Consider the following 16,330-nt stretch of genomic DNA (forward strand, 5'->3'; position numbering starts at 1 on the left):
CAGAGTCGGTCACGACTGGACCTAATGGTCAGGGGTCCCTTTACCTTTACCATAGCACTTAATTTAAGCAATGGCTTCATGGCACAGTACTTAAATTTAAACAAGGACTCAATGAAACATCCTCAGAACTTCAGTCTCTAGGACAGTGTTTTTCCACAGCCAAACCAACATTCCACTTCTAGCACAGCAACTGTTCTGATAAGGTCCTTGCTTGTTTGTTTTCATGCATTTGCTACTCATTTGGTGTGAGGGATTCACACTTCTTGCCTGAAGCTGGTGCCTCTGAAGTGCAGCAGACGCCAAAAGTGATCCATTTTCAGCACCTGTTAAAAACTTATTTATTCACTCAGGCCTTTGGCGGCCATGCATACTAATTTTTGTACTTGGAACTGTTTGAGAATTTGTCTGAATCATGTTTTATTTATTCTTATCTTATTTCATCTCCGAGGATGTGGACAGGCTGCTTGGACGAGTGAAACCAACCACCTGTCTCCTGGATCCTTGCCCATCCTGGCTTATAAAAGCTAGCCGGGAAGGACTGGGCGATGGGCTTCGTGGGGTGGTGAATGCTTCCCTCCGTGAGGGAGCCTTCCCAGACCCGCTGAAAGAGGCAGTTATTAAACCGCTTCTTAAAAAACCATCTTTAGATGCGGCCACAATGGCCAACTATCGCCCAGTCTCAAATCTTCCATTCTTGGGCAAGGTGATAGAGCGAGCGGTTGCCGAACAACTCTAGGCACGCCTGGAAGAAGCGGACCATTTGGATCCCTTCCAGTCGGGATTCAGGCCTCATCATGGGACTGAAACTGCCTTGGTCGCACTGGTTGATGATCTCCGGCGGGCTAGGGACAAAGGTGAGAGCTGTTTCCTAGTTCTGCTGGATCTCTCAGCGGCGTTTGATACCATCAACCATAACATCCTTCTGGACCGTCTTGAGGGGCTGGGAGCTGGGGGCACTGTCCTACAGTGGTTCCGCTCCTTCCTCCTGGGCCGTGTTCAGAAAGTGGTGGTGGGGGATGAGTGTTCAGACCCCTGGGCTCTCATTTGTGGGGTGCCTCAGGGTTCTGTCCTCTCCCCCATGCTTTTCAACATCTACATGCAGCCGCTGGGAGAGATCATCAGGAGGTTTGGGCTGGGTGTTCATCAGTATGCAGATGATACCCAGCTCTACCTCTCTTTTAAATCAGAACCAGTGAGGGCAGTGAAGGTCCTGTGTGAGTGTCTGGAGGCGGTTGGAGGATGGATGGCGGCTAACAGATTGAGGTTGAATCCTGACAAGACAGAAGTACTGTTTCTGGGGGACAGGAGGCGGGCAGGTGTGGAGGATTCCCTGGTCCTGAATGGGGTAACTGTGCCCCTGAAGGACCAGGTGCGCAGCCTGGGAGTCATTTTGGACTCACAGCTGTCCATGGAGGCACAGGTCAAATCTGTGTCCAGGGCAGCTGTTTACCAGCTCCATCTGGTACGTAGGCTGAGACCCTATCTGCCTGCGGACTGTCTCGCCAGAGTGGTGCATGCTCTGGTTATCTCCCGCTTGGACTACTGCAATGCACTCTACGTGGGGCTACCTTTGAAGGTGACTCGGAAACTACAACTAATCCAGAATGCGGCAGCTAGACTGGTGACTGGGAGCGGCCGCCGAGACCATATAACACCGGTCTTGAAAGACCTACATTGGCTCCCAGTATGTTTCCGAGCACAATTCAAAGTGTTGGTGCTGACCTTTAAAGCCCTAAACGGCCTCGGTCCAGTATACCTGAAGGAGCGTCTCCACCCCCATCATTCTGCCTGGACACTGAGGTCCAGCGCCAAGGGCCTTCTGGCGGTTCCCTCATTGCGAGAAGCAAAGCTACAGGGAACCAGGCAGAGGGCCTTCTCGGTAGTGGCGCCCACCCTGTGGAACGCCCTTCCAGCAGATGTCAAAGCGATAAACAACTACCTGACATTCAGAAGACATCTTAAGGCAGCCCTGTTCAGGGAAGTTTTTAACGTGTGATTTTACTGTATTTTTGGTTTTTATGGAAGCCGCCCAGAGTGGCTGGGAAGGCCCAGCCAGATGGGCGGGATATAAATAATAAATTATTATTATTATTATTATTATTATTATTATTATTATTATTATTATTATTTCATCTATTAAAGGTATTTTAGATTTAGTCTATAAATGATTCAAAGAAGATAAAGATATATATTTCTGTCAATATAAAGTTATTCTTCTAGCCAAAGGCCATGACAAACCCACAGCAACAGTAGCAGTAAAAAAATATAGATCATATACATCCATGATATGAGTCAATATCCATGATATATGAGAGAGGTTACCAGAGACACCAACAAACTCAAATCCAGCTTGATTCATATTAAACCTCCAAATCATCACAACATTCTATAGAAATGTTATTGAACTCCTTTTTCATGGGTTGGTTGGTTTGTTAAAGCCAATGCTTATGGGGCCACTCTGTGTGTTACGAAGCTATTAGTGTCACTTAAAAGAAACTAGACCATTTCAGCTAGAGTGTACCTGCCTGCTTGTGTGAACAAACTTTTCAGAAAGTGGTCTCTTGGGTGTCTATATAAGGAGCAGGCCAACAGATAATGAGTAGTGTCTTCCACCTGAGGTGACCACAAATATAAAAATTGCCTGCACAGGGGACCTTGCTGCAGCAGTCATCCAAAACTGCAGTGGGAATCATTTGGAAACAGCTCAGTAAAGGTATTTGGTCAAATAGCTAGTTCTAAAATACTGTTGTCGAGTGGTAAAATTGCTGTTTCTAATTAGCTGCGTGTCCCTTCTGGATTCAATCCATAAGTGCCAATCCCTTAGATGACACTTATTCATGGTCAAAGCAGAGCTCAGTCCCGGAAAATAATAATAGTCTAAAACATCTTGACAATCTGCTTTCCAAAGTTGGTTATAATCCAATTCTATATAGCACAGAGCAGGAAAATATTCAATAGGCATAGTAGCAATTTTTAAAATATACTTTAACTGGGTGTAGTATTGTTAAATATATTTTAACTGAGTGTTGGCCACCCACATTCTGTACGAAGAAGAACCATGTGTTTCAAAGTTTTTAAATCACACTAAATAATAACCACAACAGCAATAATCACCTTCACCCAATGACAAAACATTGTTGTTAGAGAGTGTTCAGAAAAGATGTTGTGAAACAGGAGTAGTGGACCTTTTTGGCCCGGAAGGCCAGATCCTTATCCCCCTCACCGCCCCCCACTTGGAAAGATGAATGGGGCAACATTTTTATGACATCAGCTGATTGACAACCTGCTGGCTATCAGGTGCTTGAGAAATGCTGTGCAACAGGACTTTTGGGGCACTCCAAATTGTCAATGCCTGCAATGCCCTGCCTTTATGATTTCAGGGGTAGAGCAAGTGGGTGTGGCTTGCCTGAAATAGCCTTGCGGGTCACATAGGGAGGCTCAGCAAGCTAGATCAGGCCCATGGACCAGAGGTTTCCTACCCGTTTTAAAAATCTAAAAACTCAGGGAATTTCTCAGTACTGAAAATGCTAAGACACTTTTAGGATACTAAAAATGTTCCTTTCATCTAATAAAAAGAAGTGATACACAGAAACAATCTGTATTGGGCTTCAATTTACCATAAAGGCAAACAGTGTTTGTTGTAATTCCCTAAACTAGGATATTTGGTTACCAAGAGAGTACAAAATATCTTCCACCTGAAATCAGAGAACATCATGTTGGAGCACTTTAGACCTACATTTTAGAGCAGGGGGGGAAACTTGGGTTCATGTATCACATTATTCTACAGCAAACAGCTGGTTTCCAGTTATGAAGCTTCAAAGTGAAATCCTTAGTATCTGCTTTTACAACAGGAAGAATAAATAATATCCTAGGAGAGCTTAGATCCCAAATGTTTTTCAAAAACATTGGCAAACTCTTTTAACATATTTATTAGATGAAATCATCAAACGCCCAGAGGACTAAGAATATGAATAATCAGTTGTTTTTTAAAGGATGGTTATGCCGATCCTAAAACGTATATGCTTGCTAATTTCATTAACATAGTTGCAAATGTAAGATTTGTCTCAATTCAGTAGACACTTTGCCCACAGCACACAGTCAGAATGTATGAAATGTATTTTTCGTACATGCAAGTCTGTATAAGATTCTCCTATGAATGAGCAAAAACGCCCAAACTAAAGAACTGTATTTCTCACACATAGGGTGATGTTGGATGCCACAGATTAAGAGACAGATGTATCATTTGAGGGAGTATAAAGCTAAAGGGACCCCTGACCATTCGGTCTAGTCGTGACTGACTCTGGGGTTGCGGCGCTCATCTCGCTTTACTGGCCAAGGCAGCCAGCGTACAGCTTCCGGGTCATGTGGCCAGCATGACTAAGCTGCTTCTGAGCAGCGCACCGAAACGCCGTTTACCTTTCCGCCGGAGTGGTACCTATTTATCTACTTGCACTTTGACATGCTTTCAAACTGCTAGGTTGGCAGGAGCAGGGACCGAGCAACGGGAGCTCACCCCGTCGTGGGGGTTCGAACCGCTGACCTTCTGATCAGCAAGTCAATTGCCCTTCCATGATATAGCTGTATAGAGCTGGCTATATACTATGCCCAAAGCTGAAGCAGCATGCTTCTGAATACTAGTCACTAAGGAATACTAGCAGAAGAGGGCTATAGCGCTCATGTCCTGGTTTTGAACTTCCTGTTGGCATCTGGGTGACTACTGTGGGAAACAAGATACTGGACAAGACAGGTCTTTGGTGTGATCTTGAAGGGTTCTTCTGATGTTCTAATGGAAGAAGCTATGCATCTCCATTCATCTCTACATAAGGGCATACAAACATTTGAAACCATTACGCAATTATGAAGAAAATGGAAATGGGGGAGGAAATTAAAGAAGATAGCTTATCTGTCCCATGTCTGCAACAGAAAATGATCCAGTTAATGTGACTTGTATTCACTGTTGTTGCTTTCAGATAGCAAATGATATTTAATCACCTTTCCCCCCGTATTTGAACTGAAATGAATAGGGTGGGAAAACATAATGTCAACATAATTTACATAATTTATGTAATAATTGAATACCATATTTACTCAAATCTAATGCTCACCTTTTTTTGGCCGAATTACGTTGCGAAGATTAAGGCACGCATTAGATTTGATGGCACATTTACATTTGCCAGCAAATACTTTTTTTGGTTTCAAGATTCTGAAAATTTAAGTGTGCATTAGATTCGAAGGCGCATTAGATTCGATGGTGCAAAAGTTATAAAAAATTTGCCTTAACGGACAATGAGATGAATAACATCATTTTTGGCAGGGGGGAAAACAGAACAGAAACAGCGCAGCATGTCATAAATACAGGACAAAATGGGAAATGATATCTTCTTACATCCCAACTGCACATCTAATTTCCCTACACATGACTTATAATGTGCCATTATATTCAATAACTGCAAATTAAAAGGGCAGGTTTTTTTAAAAAAATACACCTTTAAATGCTGCTTATTATTTTTTACTACTCATAGCAATAAGCAAGTACCACAGGAAAAAAGTGTGCAAAAATATATACACAATTAGATGTAAGTAAAGTATGAATGTCTCTTTAAACATGATATGAGTTGTCATATGAGAAGTATCCTTAAGACACCATGCTGCTGGAGGAAGAATGAGTGGTGTCTGCTGAATATTTAATGAAACCTTGTTAATGCCAAATTATTAAAATATTAAATAGTATCACATTTATTTTAAATCTTCATTGTATATACTTACTGTACGTGCAGCAGTTGGATCTCTAAGTCCCTTTGGGAAAAAATCAGACTTAAATTGATGCACATCTGATCCAATTTTGTTTAGATTTACACTACAGATTTCCTGAAGATATCGCCCATAGCATTGTGTAAGTGCCAGCTTATATTCCTGAAAAGCCCCAAAAAACCTGATTACACACACGATAAATGCATTATTTTAATTTCCATAAAATTTTAAGTGACAAAACATTAAGATTTTGGAACCCAGCTCCTAACAACCCTACACAAAAAATGTTCAGGGATGGTGGTAATTCCACTCCAATAACATCTGAAGGGTCACAAGTTGTCCATCCTTCTTATAATACATTTACAATGCAATACTATATATGTCTACTCAGAAGTAAGTTGCATCAAATTCAACAGGAAATACTCCCAGGTGAGTACTGTATAAGACTACAGCATGGTAGAGGTGGAGAGAAAGTCTAATCAGTCTTGTTGGTCAATATATCATGGAAAGTATATTGTTGTCATTTATTGTTTCTCTATTTTGTTTCTAATACTGAAACAAACAACAAAAACAATAGCAATTCAACCAAAGTTCAGCACTTTTAGGTAGTTTAGTTCAGTAAAATTTAAGCAAAAGTAAAATCCCTCCAGCTGTAACAACTGTCTTTATTCAACTGCTTAACTTGACTGTGTTCTTTCCAATATGTATGGCTATAACAATCAAGAAAACAAGATTTCCTTTATATCAAAGCATGGCATATATATATATATATATATATATATTAAAGAAAATTAGAAATATTCAATATCTGAACAATTCTAGGTAACTGTGTGGTTTTTTAAGGCTTTGGTAGAAAAAATACATAGCAGTCATATTAGTGATTCTTAATTTTATTTGCATTTCAGAAGAAAATGTGTTATAAGCTAGAGACCAAGATCTCTTCATCTACCTCTACAATGCAACCACTTCCTGAGCAAATGGAAACCTACACAGAGCATTGTTTCAAAAAAAGGAAGCAAGAACTATAAAACTGAGACTGCAGGTCTCATTTAGGTGCTTGAGTTAAATAAGACACACAAGCTAGGGAAAGGGCATGGCATTCTTTAAGAAGCAAAAACAGATCTTAGATTTCATTGTATAACTCTTATTAATCTGTCAAAAAATGGCAGTTAATTGATAATATATTGTATTATATACAATTATAATATATTGTAATTATATGCTAGGCTAATGTTTTGTTCCCGTATCAAAAGTAAAAATGCCAGCAACTGAATCATCACCATCATCAATTTGTACAGCATGAGTTTCTTGATAAATCTCCCTCAACATGTGGAATAAGACTAACTGCAAGTGAGGTTAATTCAAGTAATGTGATCAGACACACACACAATCCTTCTAACAGAATTCTTTGGGAGGAGGTGAGAGTCTTCTCACTCTACAGAAGTGTTTATACCTTCAGTTAAAGATTACTATATTTCCTTTTCCAGTTTCATATACCTTTAACAGAGTGCCTACCCATGCAGGTGAAAGTAAAGAGTGACGGGGAACACAATTGAAGGCATCTCACTAAATCTTGTCATGAGCTGGGGGTGATTTATTTATTTATTTATTTATGAATTTATATACCACCCTATACCTGGAGGTCTCAGGGCAGTTCACAGAACAAAATCAAAATATAAAACTCCAAAATAAATACTCAAAATAAAAGCAACCCAATAACAGCCCCCCCCAAAAAAACCTCACATTTTAAAAGGGCATAGGATGTCAATCAAATCAACCAAAGGCCTGGTTATGGGGTTAACAGTCTACTTTTGATGTACAGTAATGGCCACAAATAGGCTGAAATTTACCTGAGATGAAGAATCATTATTATTTTTTAGTTTATATAGAATTGCACAGTCAGCTATCTTGGATTGGTATTATGTATTCAAATGGCTTTCAACAACAAGAAGTCTTGTGGTATCTTAAAAACAAATGACACTTGATGCTAAATTCATCACCCACAATTGCATTAAGCTTTTTTAGACATCAAACAGTAGGCACCGAAGGTTCCTATTAGATTAGGACCATGGCACATCAGGAGGAGGGCTACCCATTTGCTAACACAATTTTTTCTCAAGACTCCCTGTATACCATGGTCTGATCCAGTTAATACACATATGCCCACTGTTTAATGTTTTAAAAATATTCTTTTAACTGAACATGACAAATTTAGCATCACGTCTAGTTTGCTAAAAAGACATGGAGCTATCATGGGCAGATTGCACTTTACCAAATGCATGATGTATATTCTCAGATGGAAGAATACAAATGCGGATATAGGAGAGAAATTCCTATAAATAATTCACATAAGGCATTACTTACCTTCATTTCCACAAGCTCATCACCAACTTTCACAAGTTTTTCATTGTAATACCAATCTGGGAATCGAGGCTTGTAGTTGTTCCAAATATTAAACAAAGTAGTTGCTCTAAACAAAAATAATCACTGAAAGTTATGGACTGATTATTATTTGGTTGTTTAAATAAAGGCAGGAAACACACTGGCAGTAATACATACATACATAATGTTATTTGTATGCCGCCTTTCCACAGTTCAAACCATGCTCAAGGCAACTTACAACATGAAAAAATACATAACTACAACTTAACAAAGGTAGTTATGAATAATAAATAAAACATCAAATAATACACAACAAAACTGAATGATTTCCATATAAATAAATCACAAGCTCAAAAATAAAGATACAAAAAACCCAACAGCAACTGCAACAACCCCCCTCCCACACACACACACACACAAAAACCCAAACACGCCCCCCAGCCCAAGAGTTTTAACCCAACCCAACAGATAGCAGCCTCAGCTTTTGTAGCTGGCGTCAGTCAGGGCCCTGCCCTTCCAGGCCAGAAAAGGGACACAAGGCAGGGAACAGTCCCTATCTTAACATTATACCTGAAACAGGGATGACACAGCCAAATAATTGTCACCAAGCCAAGCACAAGCCACTACTATGGTTTGTTTGGAGCAAAATAAACCATGATCTCTGGTTCAGACACGATGCTAAGTCAAGGATTGGGGTTGTGTCTGTTAGGATATTTCCGTTCCACCTTTAAAAGGGAGCAGGTTGTTGTGTCACAGCCTGCGTATTTCCTGTTCACAGGATGTTTCTGTTTTGTATATAGCTGTTGTTCTCTCTCTGTGCCTGGATACGCAGGCAGGCAGTCATGTTTTTCTTTGTTCTGACCAACGCTGAATAAAGTTGTAAATAATGCTCTCCTGAGTGCATCTTTCGTTGTGCGAACTCTGCTGAAAGGGTGTGCACGAGAGCTGGAATGTGGCAAGCTATTTCTGAGCCTTGTGTCGCTAATTGACTGATACTGTTCTACGGGAGATTGATGGATCGTCCGGAATCGACGTGGAGGCATGATGGCCTTTGTCTCCCTGGCAGTATCCCAACAGTGTCTATATTCCACATTGAAAGGAGGGAGCAAAGCAGGTTCAATCCTTGGTTTACCATATTGTGCAACTGGGCCATTGTGTTTGATATTCTCTTTAAATATTCCCTGAAACTCCCAGAATTGAAAGGGCAACCAAAATGATCCAGGGGCTATGAGAAGAGTTACAAAAGTAGGGCTTTTTAATTCAGAGAATATGAAAGAGATGTATAAAATTAGACTGGATCTATAAAAGGTCGATAGGAGTTTTTCTCCCACTAAAATACAGAGCCAGCAGTCATTCAATGAAACTGAATGTTGAAAGATTCAGGACACATGAAAGGACATACTTCTTCACAAAGTGCATAGTTAAGGTATGGAATTTGCTACCAAAAGATATAGCGATCGCCAGCAACTGAGACAGCTTTAAAAAGATAATCAGACAAATTCAAATATGAGGCAATCAAAAGTTACAAGCCATGATTATATTACCTCCTATATCTGAGACAGTATAATAATATAATAATTTATTATTTATACCCCGCCCATCTGGCTGGGTTTCCCCAGCCACTCTGGGCGGCTTCCAGCAGAATATTAAAATACAATGATTCATCAAATATTAAAAGCTTCCCTAAACAGGGCTACCTTCAGATGTCTTCTAAAAGTCTGATAGTTGTTTATTTCTTTGACATCTGATGGGAGGGCATTCCATAGGGCAGACGCCACTAGTGAGAAGGCCCTCTGCCTGGTTCCCTGTAACTTTGCTACTCGCAGTGAGAGAACCATCAGAAGGCCCTCGGCACTGGACCTCAGTGTCCAGGCAGAACGATGGGGGTGGAGACACTCCTTCAGGTATAATGGGCCGAGGCCGTTTAGGGCTTTAAAGGGCACTTTGAATTGTGCCCGGAAACGTATTGGGAGCCAATTCCAGGCACTTTGAATTGTGCCGGAAACGTACTGGGAGCCAATGTAGGTCTTTCAAGACCGGTGTTATATGGTCTCGGCGGCCACTCACAGTCACCAGTCTAGCTGCCGCATACTGGATTAGTTGTAATTTCACATTGCAGTAGTCCAAGCGGGAGATAGCCAAAGCATGCACCACTCTGGCAAGACAGTCCACGGGCAGGTAGGGTCTCAGCTTGCATACCAGATGGAGCTGGTAGACAGCTGCCCTGGAAACAGAATTGACCTGCGCCTCCATGGACAGCTGTGAGTCCAAAATGAATCCCCGGCTGCGCACCTGGTCCTTCAGGGGCACAGTTACCCCATTCAGGACCAGGGAGTCCTCCACACCCACCTGCCCTCTGTCCCTCAGAAACAGTACTTCTGTCTTGTCAAGATTCAGCCTCAATCTGTTAGCCGCCATTCATCCTCCAACTGCCTCCAGATACTCACACAGGACCTTCACTGCCTTCACTGGTTCCGATTTAAAAGAGAAGTAGAGCTGGGTATGCCTCTGAAAACCAGTTTCTAGGGATCATAAGCAGGAAAGCACTATGGAGCTTATTTCCTGCTTGCGGGCTTCCCATAGGTGTCAGGATGTCCGCTGTGAGAACAGAATGCTGGACTAGATAGGCATTTGCCTGATCCAGCAGAGACCTTCTTACATTCTTAATAACTTTCTCCTTCCTATTATCCTCCTTGCATTAAAAAAAAAAAAATCTGGTAATTGTGCCTGTGCTCCCACTTTTCACCCCATGGTTCATATGGTCGGTTAAAGCCTGCTAGCACAACTAAGGGTCAAAGAACTGCAGCGAGAGGAAAGCATTATTTCTGCTTTTCCCTAGCACTTATTTTTTCTAATAGCTGTCAGAAAATGGCATGGCTGCACCTAGTCCTTTTTAGTGCAGGAATAGTACAATGCTAAAGGGGAAGAAGGATACGCAGTTGGATAATGGCTCCAACTTTGGATCTAGAGACTTTATAAAGAGGTGAACAGGCAGAGGGCCTTCTCGGTAGTGGTGCCCACCCTGCGGAACACCCTCCCATCCGGTGTCAAGGAAATAAACAACTACAGTGGTACCTCGGGTTACATACGCTTCAGGTTACAGACTCCCCTAACCCAGAAATAGTGCGTCAGATTAAGAACTTTGCTTCAGGATGAGAACAGAAATTGTGCTCCGGCGGTGTGGCAGCAGCAGCAGCAGGAGGCCCCATTAGCTAAAGTGGTGCTTCAGGTTAAGAACATTTTCAGGTTAAGAACGGACCTCCAGAACGAATTAAGTATGTAACCATAGGTACCACTGTATCTGACATCTGTAGAAGACATCTGAAGGCAGCCCTATTTAGGGAAGTTTTTAACGTTTGATGTTTTATTGTGTTCTTAATATTCTGTTGGGAGCTGCCCAAAGTGGCTGGGGAAACCCAGCCATACATAATAAATTGTTATTGTTATAATAATTAATATAATAATTAATTAAGCTGCAGGTGTCAGCTACAAGTGAGGCACCTGGATACTACACAGTGCCACCTTCATGGCGGTCTCGAGGGCATGTGCCCAATGAGGGACAGAGTGCTTAACGTCTCAGAAGAGTCCAGGCTATCCCCCTGCAACTTCTGAGAACTTATATACTGTTGTGTGCAAGCAGATCGTGAGATATTTTACAGCAAAAAAGGAAGCACGGAGGAGAAAGCGGGCGCAGGCGAAAGAGAGGGAGCGGGACGAGAGGCGCGCCCTTCCCCGCCAGCCCCGTCCCCGGCCTCCGCTTTACCCCAGCCTGTGCAGCTCCTGCTGCCTGGAGCCCGAGGCCCCCGAGGCCTTCGCTTCCCGCTGGCGCCGAAAGTAGCCCAGGCAAGCGCTCAGGTCCTTCTCGAAGCTGTCCACCACCGGATTCCCCGGCTCCACGGGCCCGTAGAAAATGGCGGGCTTGGGGGGAGGCAGAGGCGGGGAGCGGGCTCGGGGCCTGGGGGCCTCCATGGCGGGCCGCCCGTCCTCCGCGGCCTGCGCTTTCTTTCAGCCCCGAGAGGCTGCACGCGGGCGGTTGCTAGGAAACGGGGCAACAAGCGCAGGCGGAGCGGGGGAAGAGGAGGAGCTGGGGGAGGCGCGGGAGTTGCGCCAGGAGGGGCTCGCGCTCCTTTTGTCTCCCCGCGAGCTCCTGCGCTTCTCTTCTTCCTCTTCCTCCTCCTCCTCCTCCTCATTGCCGTACTCGTCTGTGGTGCGAGGGAAGCGCGGGTGGCCCGGTTCTTTGGGACCTTGTTTTTGTTTTGTTTTGTGTCGCCTGGTTTGTAGAAGAGGACTTGGTTTTAGTAGATGGCGGGAAAACGCTCTGTGTAAAAATCAGCGGTGCTGTCGGAAGGAGCGCTTAGCCCTCGACATGATGCTGGGTTTCATAGGTTGCCTTTATTGACAAATGCGGATATTGGAATATGCATGCAATAAAATGTTACAGTATGCCTTCGACTCCTAACAGCAGCACCTCCGCTCACAGGGCCAGCCATGCTCCATGCTACGCCTCCTACCATTTTCGTGCCCCCCCCCCTTTTCCCGACAGATACTAAACATTCAGTAGCATGCTGAACATGCATAGTTCTCGCTGGGTTGTGTTTTGTTTAGTGGTTTGTTGTTGTTTTTGGTGGGGGGTACAGTTGCCCCGGTTTTTCTTTTTAAAAAGACTTGGCACTTCTGCAAGCCTCGGAATTCCCAAAGTGCGATGATAACCTCTCTCTCCTTCCTTAAAAAGGTAAAGGTACCCCTGCCCCTACGGGCCAGTCTTGACAGACTCTGGGGTTGTGCGCCCATCTCACTTAAGAAGCCAGGGGCCAGCGCTGTCCGGAGACACTTCCGGGTCACGTGGCCAGCGTGACATCGCTGCTCTGGCCAGAGCCAGAGCCGCACACGGAAACGCCGTTTACCTTCCCGCCGGTAAGCGGTCCCTATTTATCTACTTGCACCCGGAGGTGCTTTCGAACTGCTAGGTTGGCAGGCGCTGGGACCGAGCAGCGGGAGCGCACCCCGCCGCAGGGATTCGAACCGCCGACCTTTCGATCGGCAAGTCCTAGGCGCTGAGGCTTTAACCTTTAGCGCCACCTGCGTCCCCTCTCCTTCCTTAGTGGCCCTGTTTGGGCTGGGATCCTTTTGATGCTTACCGGTAACTGCCCAATATTGGTATTAGGGTGACAGAGAGAGTAGAGAGAGAGAGAGGACAGTGATATGAGAACCAAATGTAATAAATAATTTATTTTGTGCTTCTATCCTGTACTTTAACTTGTGAACTGCCCTGACATCTTCAGATGAAAGGTGGTATATAAATATATAAGCTCTCTCTTTGGCTTTGTTGATAAATCTAAAAGCTGTAGAATTGCGAGATTCGCTGCTCAAAATGTTCCTGGCTGTTCAGTCTGCATAACTGGAGCAGAAATAGGTGGGGGAAACCCCGGAGGCATATTGTGCGTTTCTCCTGCGGAATCAAAGCAAATCTAGACTCATAAGTCTCTGGGTGGAATATTGCTTGTGAACCATATGCAAACGCTTCTGGTCTCCTTAGAGGAGTAGCATGGAAATGTGAACAGTAATTAGAAAACCAGTAAATAAAATGTCATTTTACCAAACCACAGTAACCACAAGGGACACTCACAGGTTACTCATAGGATCAGGGTTCACACCACGTGATTTTGGCAACACATGCACAAATCCTGTACTGTATGTGTTGTGCAACGAAGTGACCCAGTGTTATACTGAGTTCTCACTTATTCCCAGACCCCCAAAGTGGTGGAGATGCATGAACTGACTCAGCCCCAATCTTATTTGCTACTATTATACATTGTAGCCAAAGCCAGGAATAATGAATAAGAATAAGAATCCTACTTGAAACATATGTGTCTTATACTGTATTTTAATCCATGTTAGCATTCGTATGATTTCTGTGTTTTATTTCGTTTTTAACAGGTCTGTGATTGTATACTTTGATTTGAACTGGCAATGTTTTAAAGATTAACAAAGGCTTTCCCCCAGTTCGTTTACCTTGCTGAGTGTCCTCCCCACATGATTATTTCATTACATACCATCTTGGGTAACCCTGGTAGAAAGAGTCCAGAAATTTATAAAATTAATGATCAGATCATTAAGCATAGTAAGGGGAACCTAATGCTCAGAGCCATTATTCTTTAGTGGATGTGATTGGTTCAAATTCCAGCAGAACCACAGAACACCGCAGAAGTAGGTTGAACAGATTTGATCAACAGTCATGCACTGTTGCTTCAAAATGTAGTGCATAGTGTCCTTCAGATGTATTATACTTGAGTTCCCATTGCCCTTGATCATTGGGCATGCTCCCTGAGTCTGATGAGAGTTCCTTCCTTAGTACATTTATATCCAAGAAGCCGGCAAATATGTTCCTTCCCCCTCTATTTTATATTCATAACAACCCTGTACAGTAAGTTAGCTTGAGAGATAAGTTACCCAGTAAGCTGCATGGCCAAAGGGCAGTTTGATTCTTGGTATTCCCAGTCCAACAGCATATTCACCACACCACAGTGGCTCTCCCTGGTTCTTGGAGTCCAGCAACACCTGCAGGGGCACAAGTTCCCTATGCATGAAGTTTAACCTACCATCAATTTCATTAAGCATGTCCTAATAACCCAGAGAATGAATCCGATGCACAGGAACCTGATGGCTAGGAACATATCTTTGGGACAGGAACCACAACAAATCCAAAGCTTCAGAATGTATTATGGCATAGTTTTCAGCTTCATTTATCTTTCACAACAGCTTATGAAAAGTGACTGAGCAAATCTGTGCAATAGTCATTGTAATGCACTTCACACAGCGTCCGTGCACCTACTCACTTGATGTATACACTAAATGACATCCATTCAGTTCAGAGAAACAATTGCATATTCAAGGAAGAAATTCGGCCTCGAGCCTCTGCTTAGAATGTGTCTTGTCAGCCAAAGCTGCCAGTATAATATTTTCCAGTTATTTCTTTCAAAAAGCATTGACTGTGAAGGAACTTTTACTAAAAACATAGTTTGAATTGTTTCAAGAAATTAGCATGTACTGTATTTTAATTAAAATATTTCTGATTAAAATAGTTTCTGTAGTCTTTTCCCCTAAGATATTTGTATATATAATTTTGCATAGTTATTTTATTTATTAAGGAATTTCTTAATTAATCACCCATCCCCCCCAAAACACAAGTATAATTAAAAATGCAATTGAAATGACTTAGCTCATTAGCCACAGAAGGTCCAGCAAAAAAAAAGGTGGGTTTTTACCTGGTGTCTGAACAAATACAATGTTGTGGGAGGGGTTATTACACAGATGTGGGGCCACCACCAGAAAGGCTCTCCCATGGGCCCCAAACACTGTACAAGTCATTTAATTCAAGAACCACTGGGATTGCTTCTTCTGTTGATCTTGATACACAGGCAGGTCGGTATGCGAGAAGGAGTTCTCTCATATTTGTGCTCCAAGCCATTCAGAGCTTCAAATCTCAACTTTACCACCTTTAATTGGACCCAGAAGATAACTGGTAATCAGTTCATCTCTTTGAGAATAGCAGTTACATGTGATTGGATCGCTGCTCCCTGACCTCCACATTCTACTAACTGCAACTTCTGTATGATCTTTAAGGGCATTACAGTAGTCCACCCTAAAGGTTACCAGAGCATGGATAATTGTACCCAGCACATCTGTGTCCAGAAAAGATTGTGGATGGTCCAAAAATACTCAAGGAGCACAGCTTCATTAGCATCAGATTCATTTATGTTTGTGTACACATAGGGGATGTTAATGGCGGAGGGGAGTCCTTACCCTATGCAAAGGTTTCCACACCTGGCGAGATGAATTTAGGAACAGCTTACGGACCCCAAATCAGTGTGAATATGGTTTGAGAAACAAGTTAATGATGCATATGTATTTTGGATAAAGCTGTGTGAGCATGGCTTAAGAACTGGAAATGCAAAGTGCACAGTAAACAGGAGCATGAACACAGCCTTAGTCGTAATGTCTTCAGAAGCCACAGGTAATTTTAAATCTAATTTATTGGTTAATGTGTTCAGTTAATTGATTAATTGTTCAATTGCATTATCTTCCAGCTGAAGATAATCAAAACAGAAATAAAATGTTTATCGTTAATTGCTCTTCTGAGTCATTATTTTCCCATTGTTTTAAGTTATTGTCACTTTTCTTATAGAGCTCTCATACT

General features: G+C 42.7%; 1 protein-coding gene across 2 annotated transcripts in view; it reads right to left on the minus strand.

The window, feature by feature from the left end:
* CFAP54 (cilia and flagella associated protein 54) overlaps positions 1–12,159 on the minus strand; it is a 108,701-nt gene extending 96,542 nt beyond the window's left edge. For both annotated transcript variants that reach the window (XM_079991868.1, XM_079991867.1), the window contains exons 1-3: positions 11,897–12,159; positions 8,116–8,221; positions 5,767–5,913 (exon numbers count right to left, since the gene is read on the minus strand). In XM_079991868.1, the coding sequence (XP_079847994.1) occupies positions 5,767–5,913; positions 8,116–8,221; positions 11,897–12,102 (459 nt within the window). In that variant the 5' untranslated portion in view covers positions 12,103–12,159. The remainder of the gene's footprint in view (positions 1–5,766; positions 5,914–8,115; positions 8,222–11,896) is intronic.
* Positions 12,160–16,330: the final 4,171 nt, after the last annotated feature.

Source organism: Podarcis cretensis, assembly GCF_951804945.1.
Source record: "Podarcis cretensis genome assembly, chromosome: 10".
NCBI lineage: Eukaryota > Metazoa > Chordata > Lepidosauria > Squamata > Lacertidae > Podarcis > Podarcis cretensis.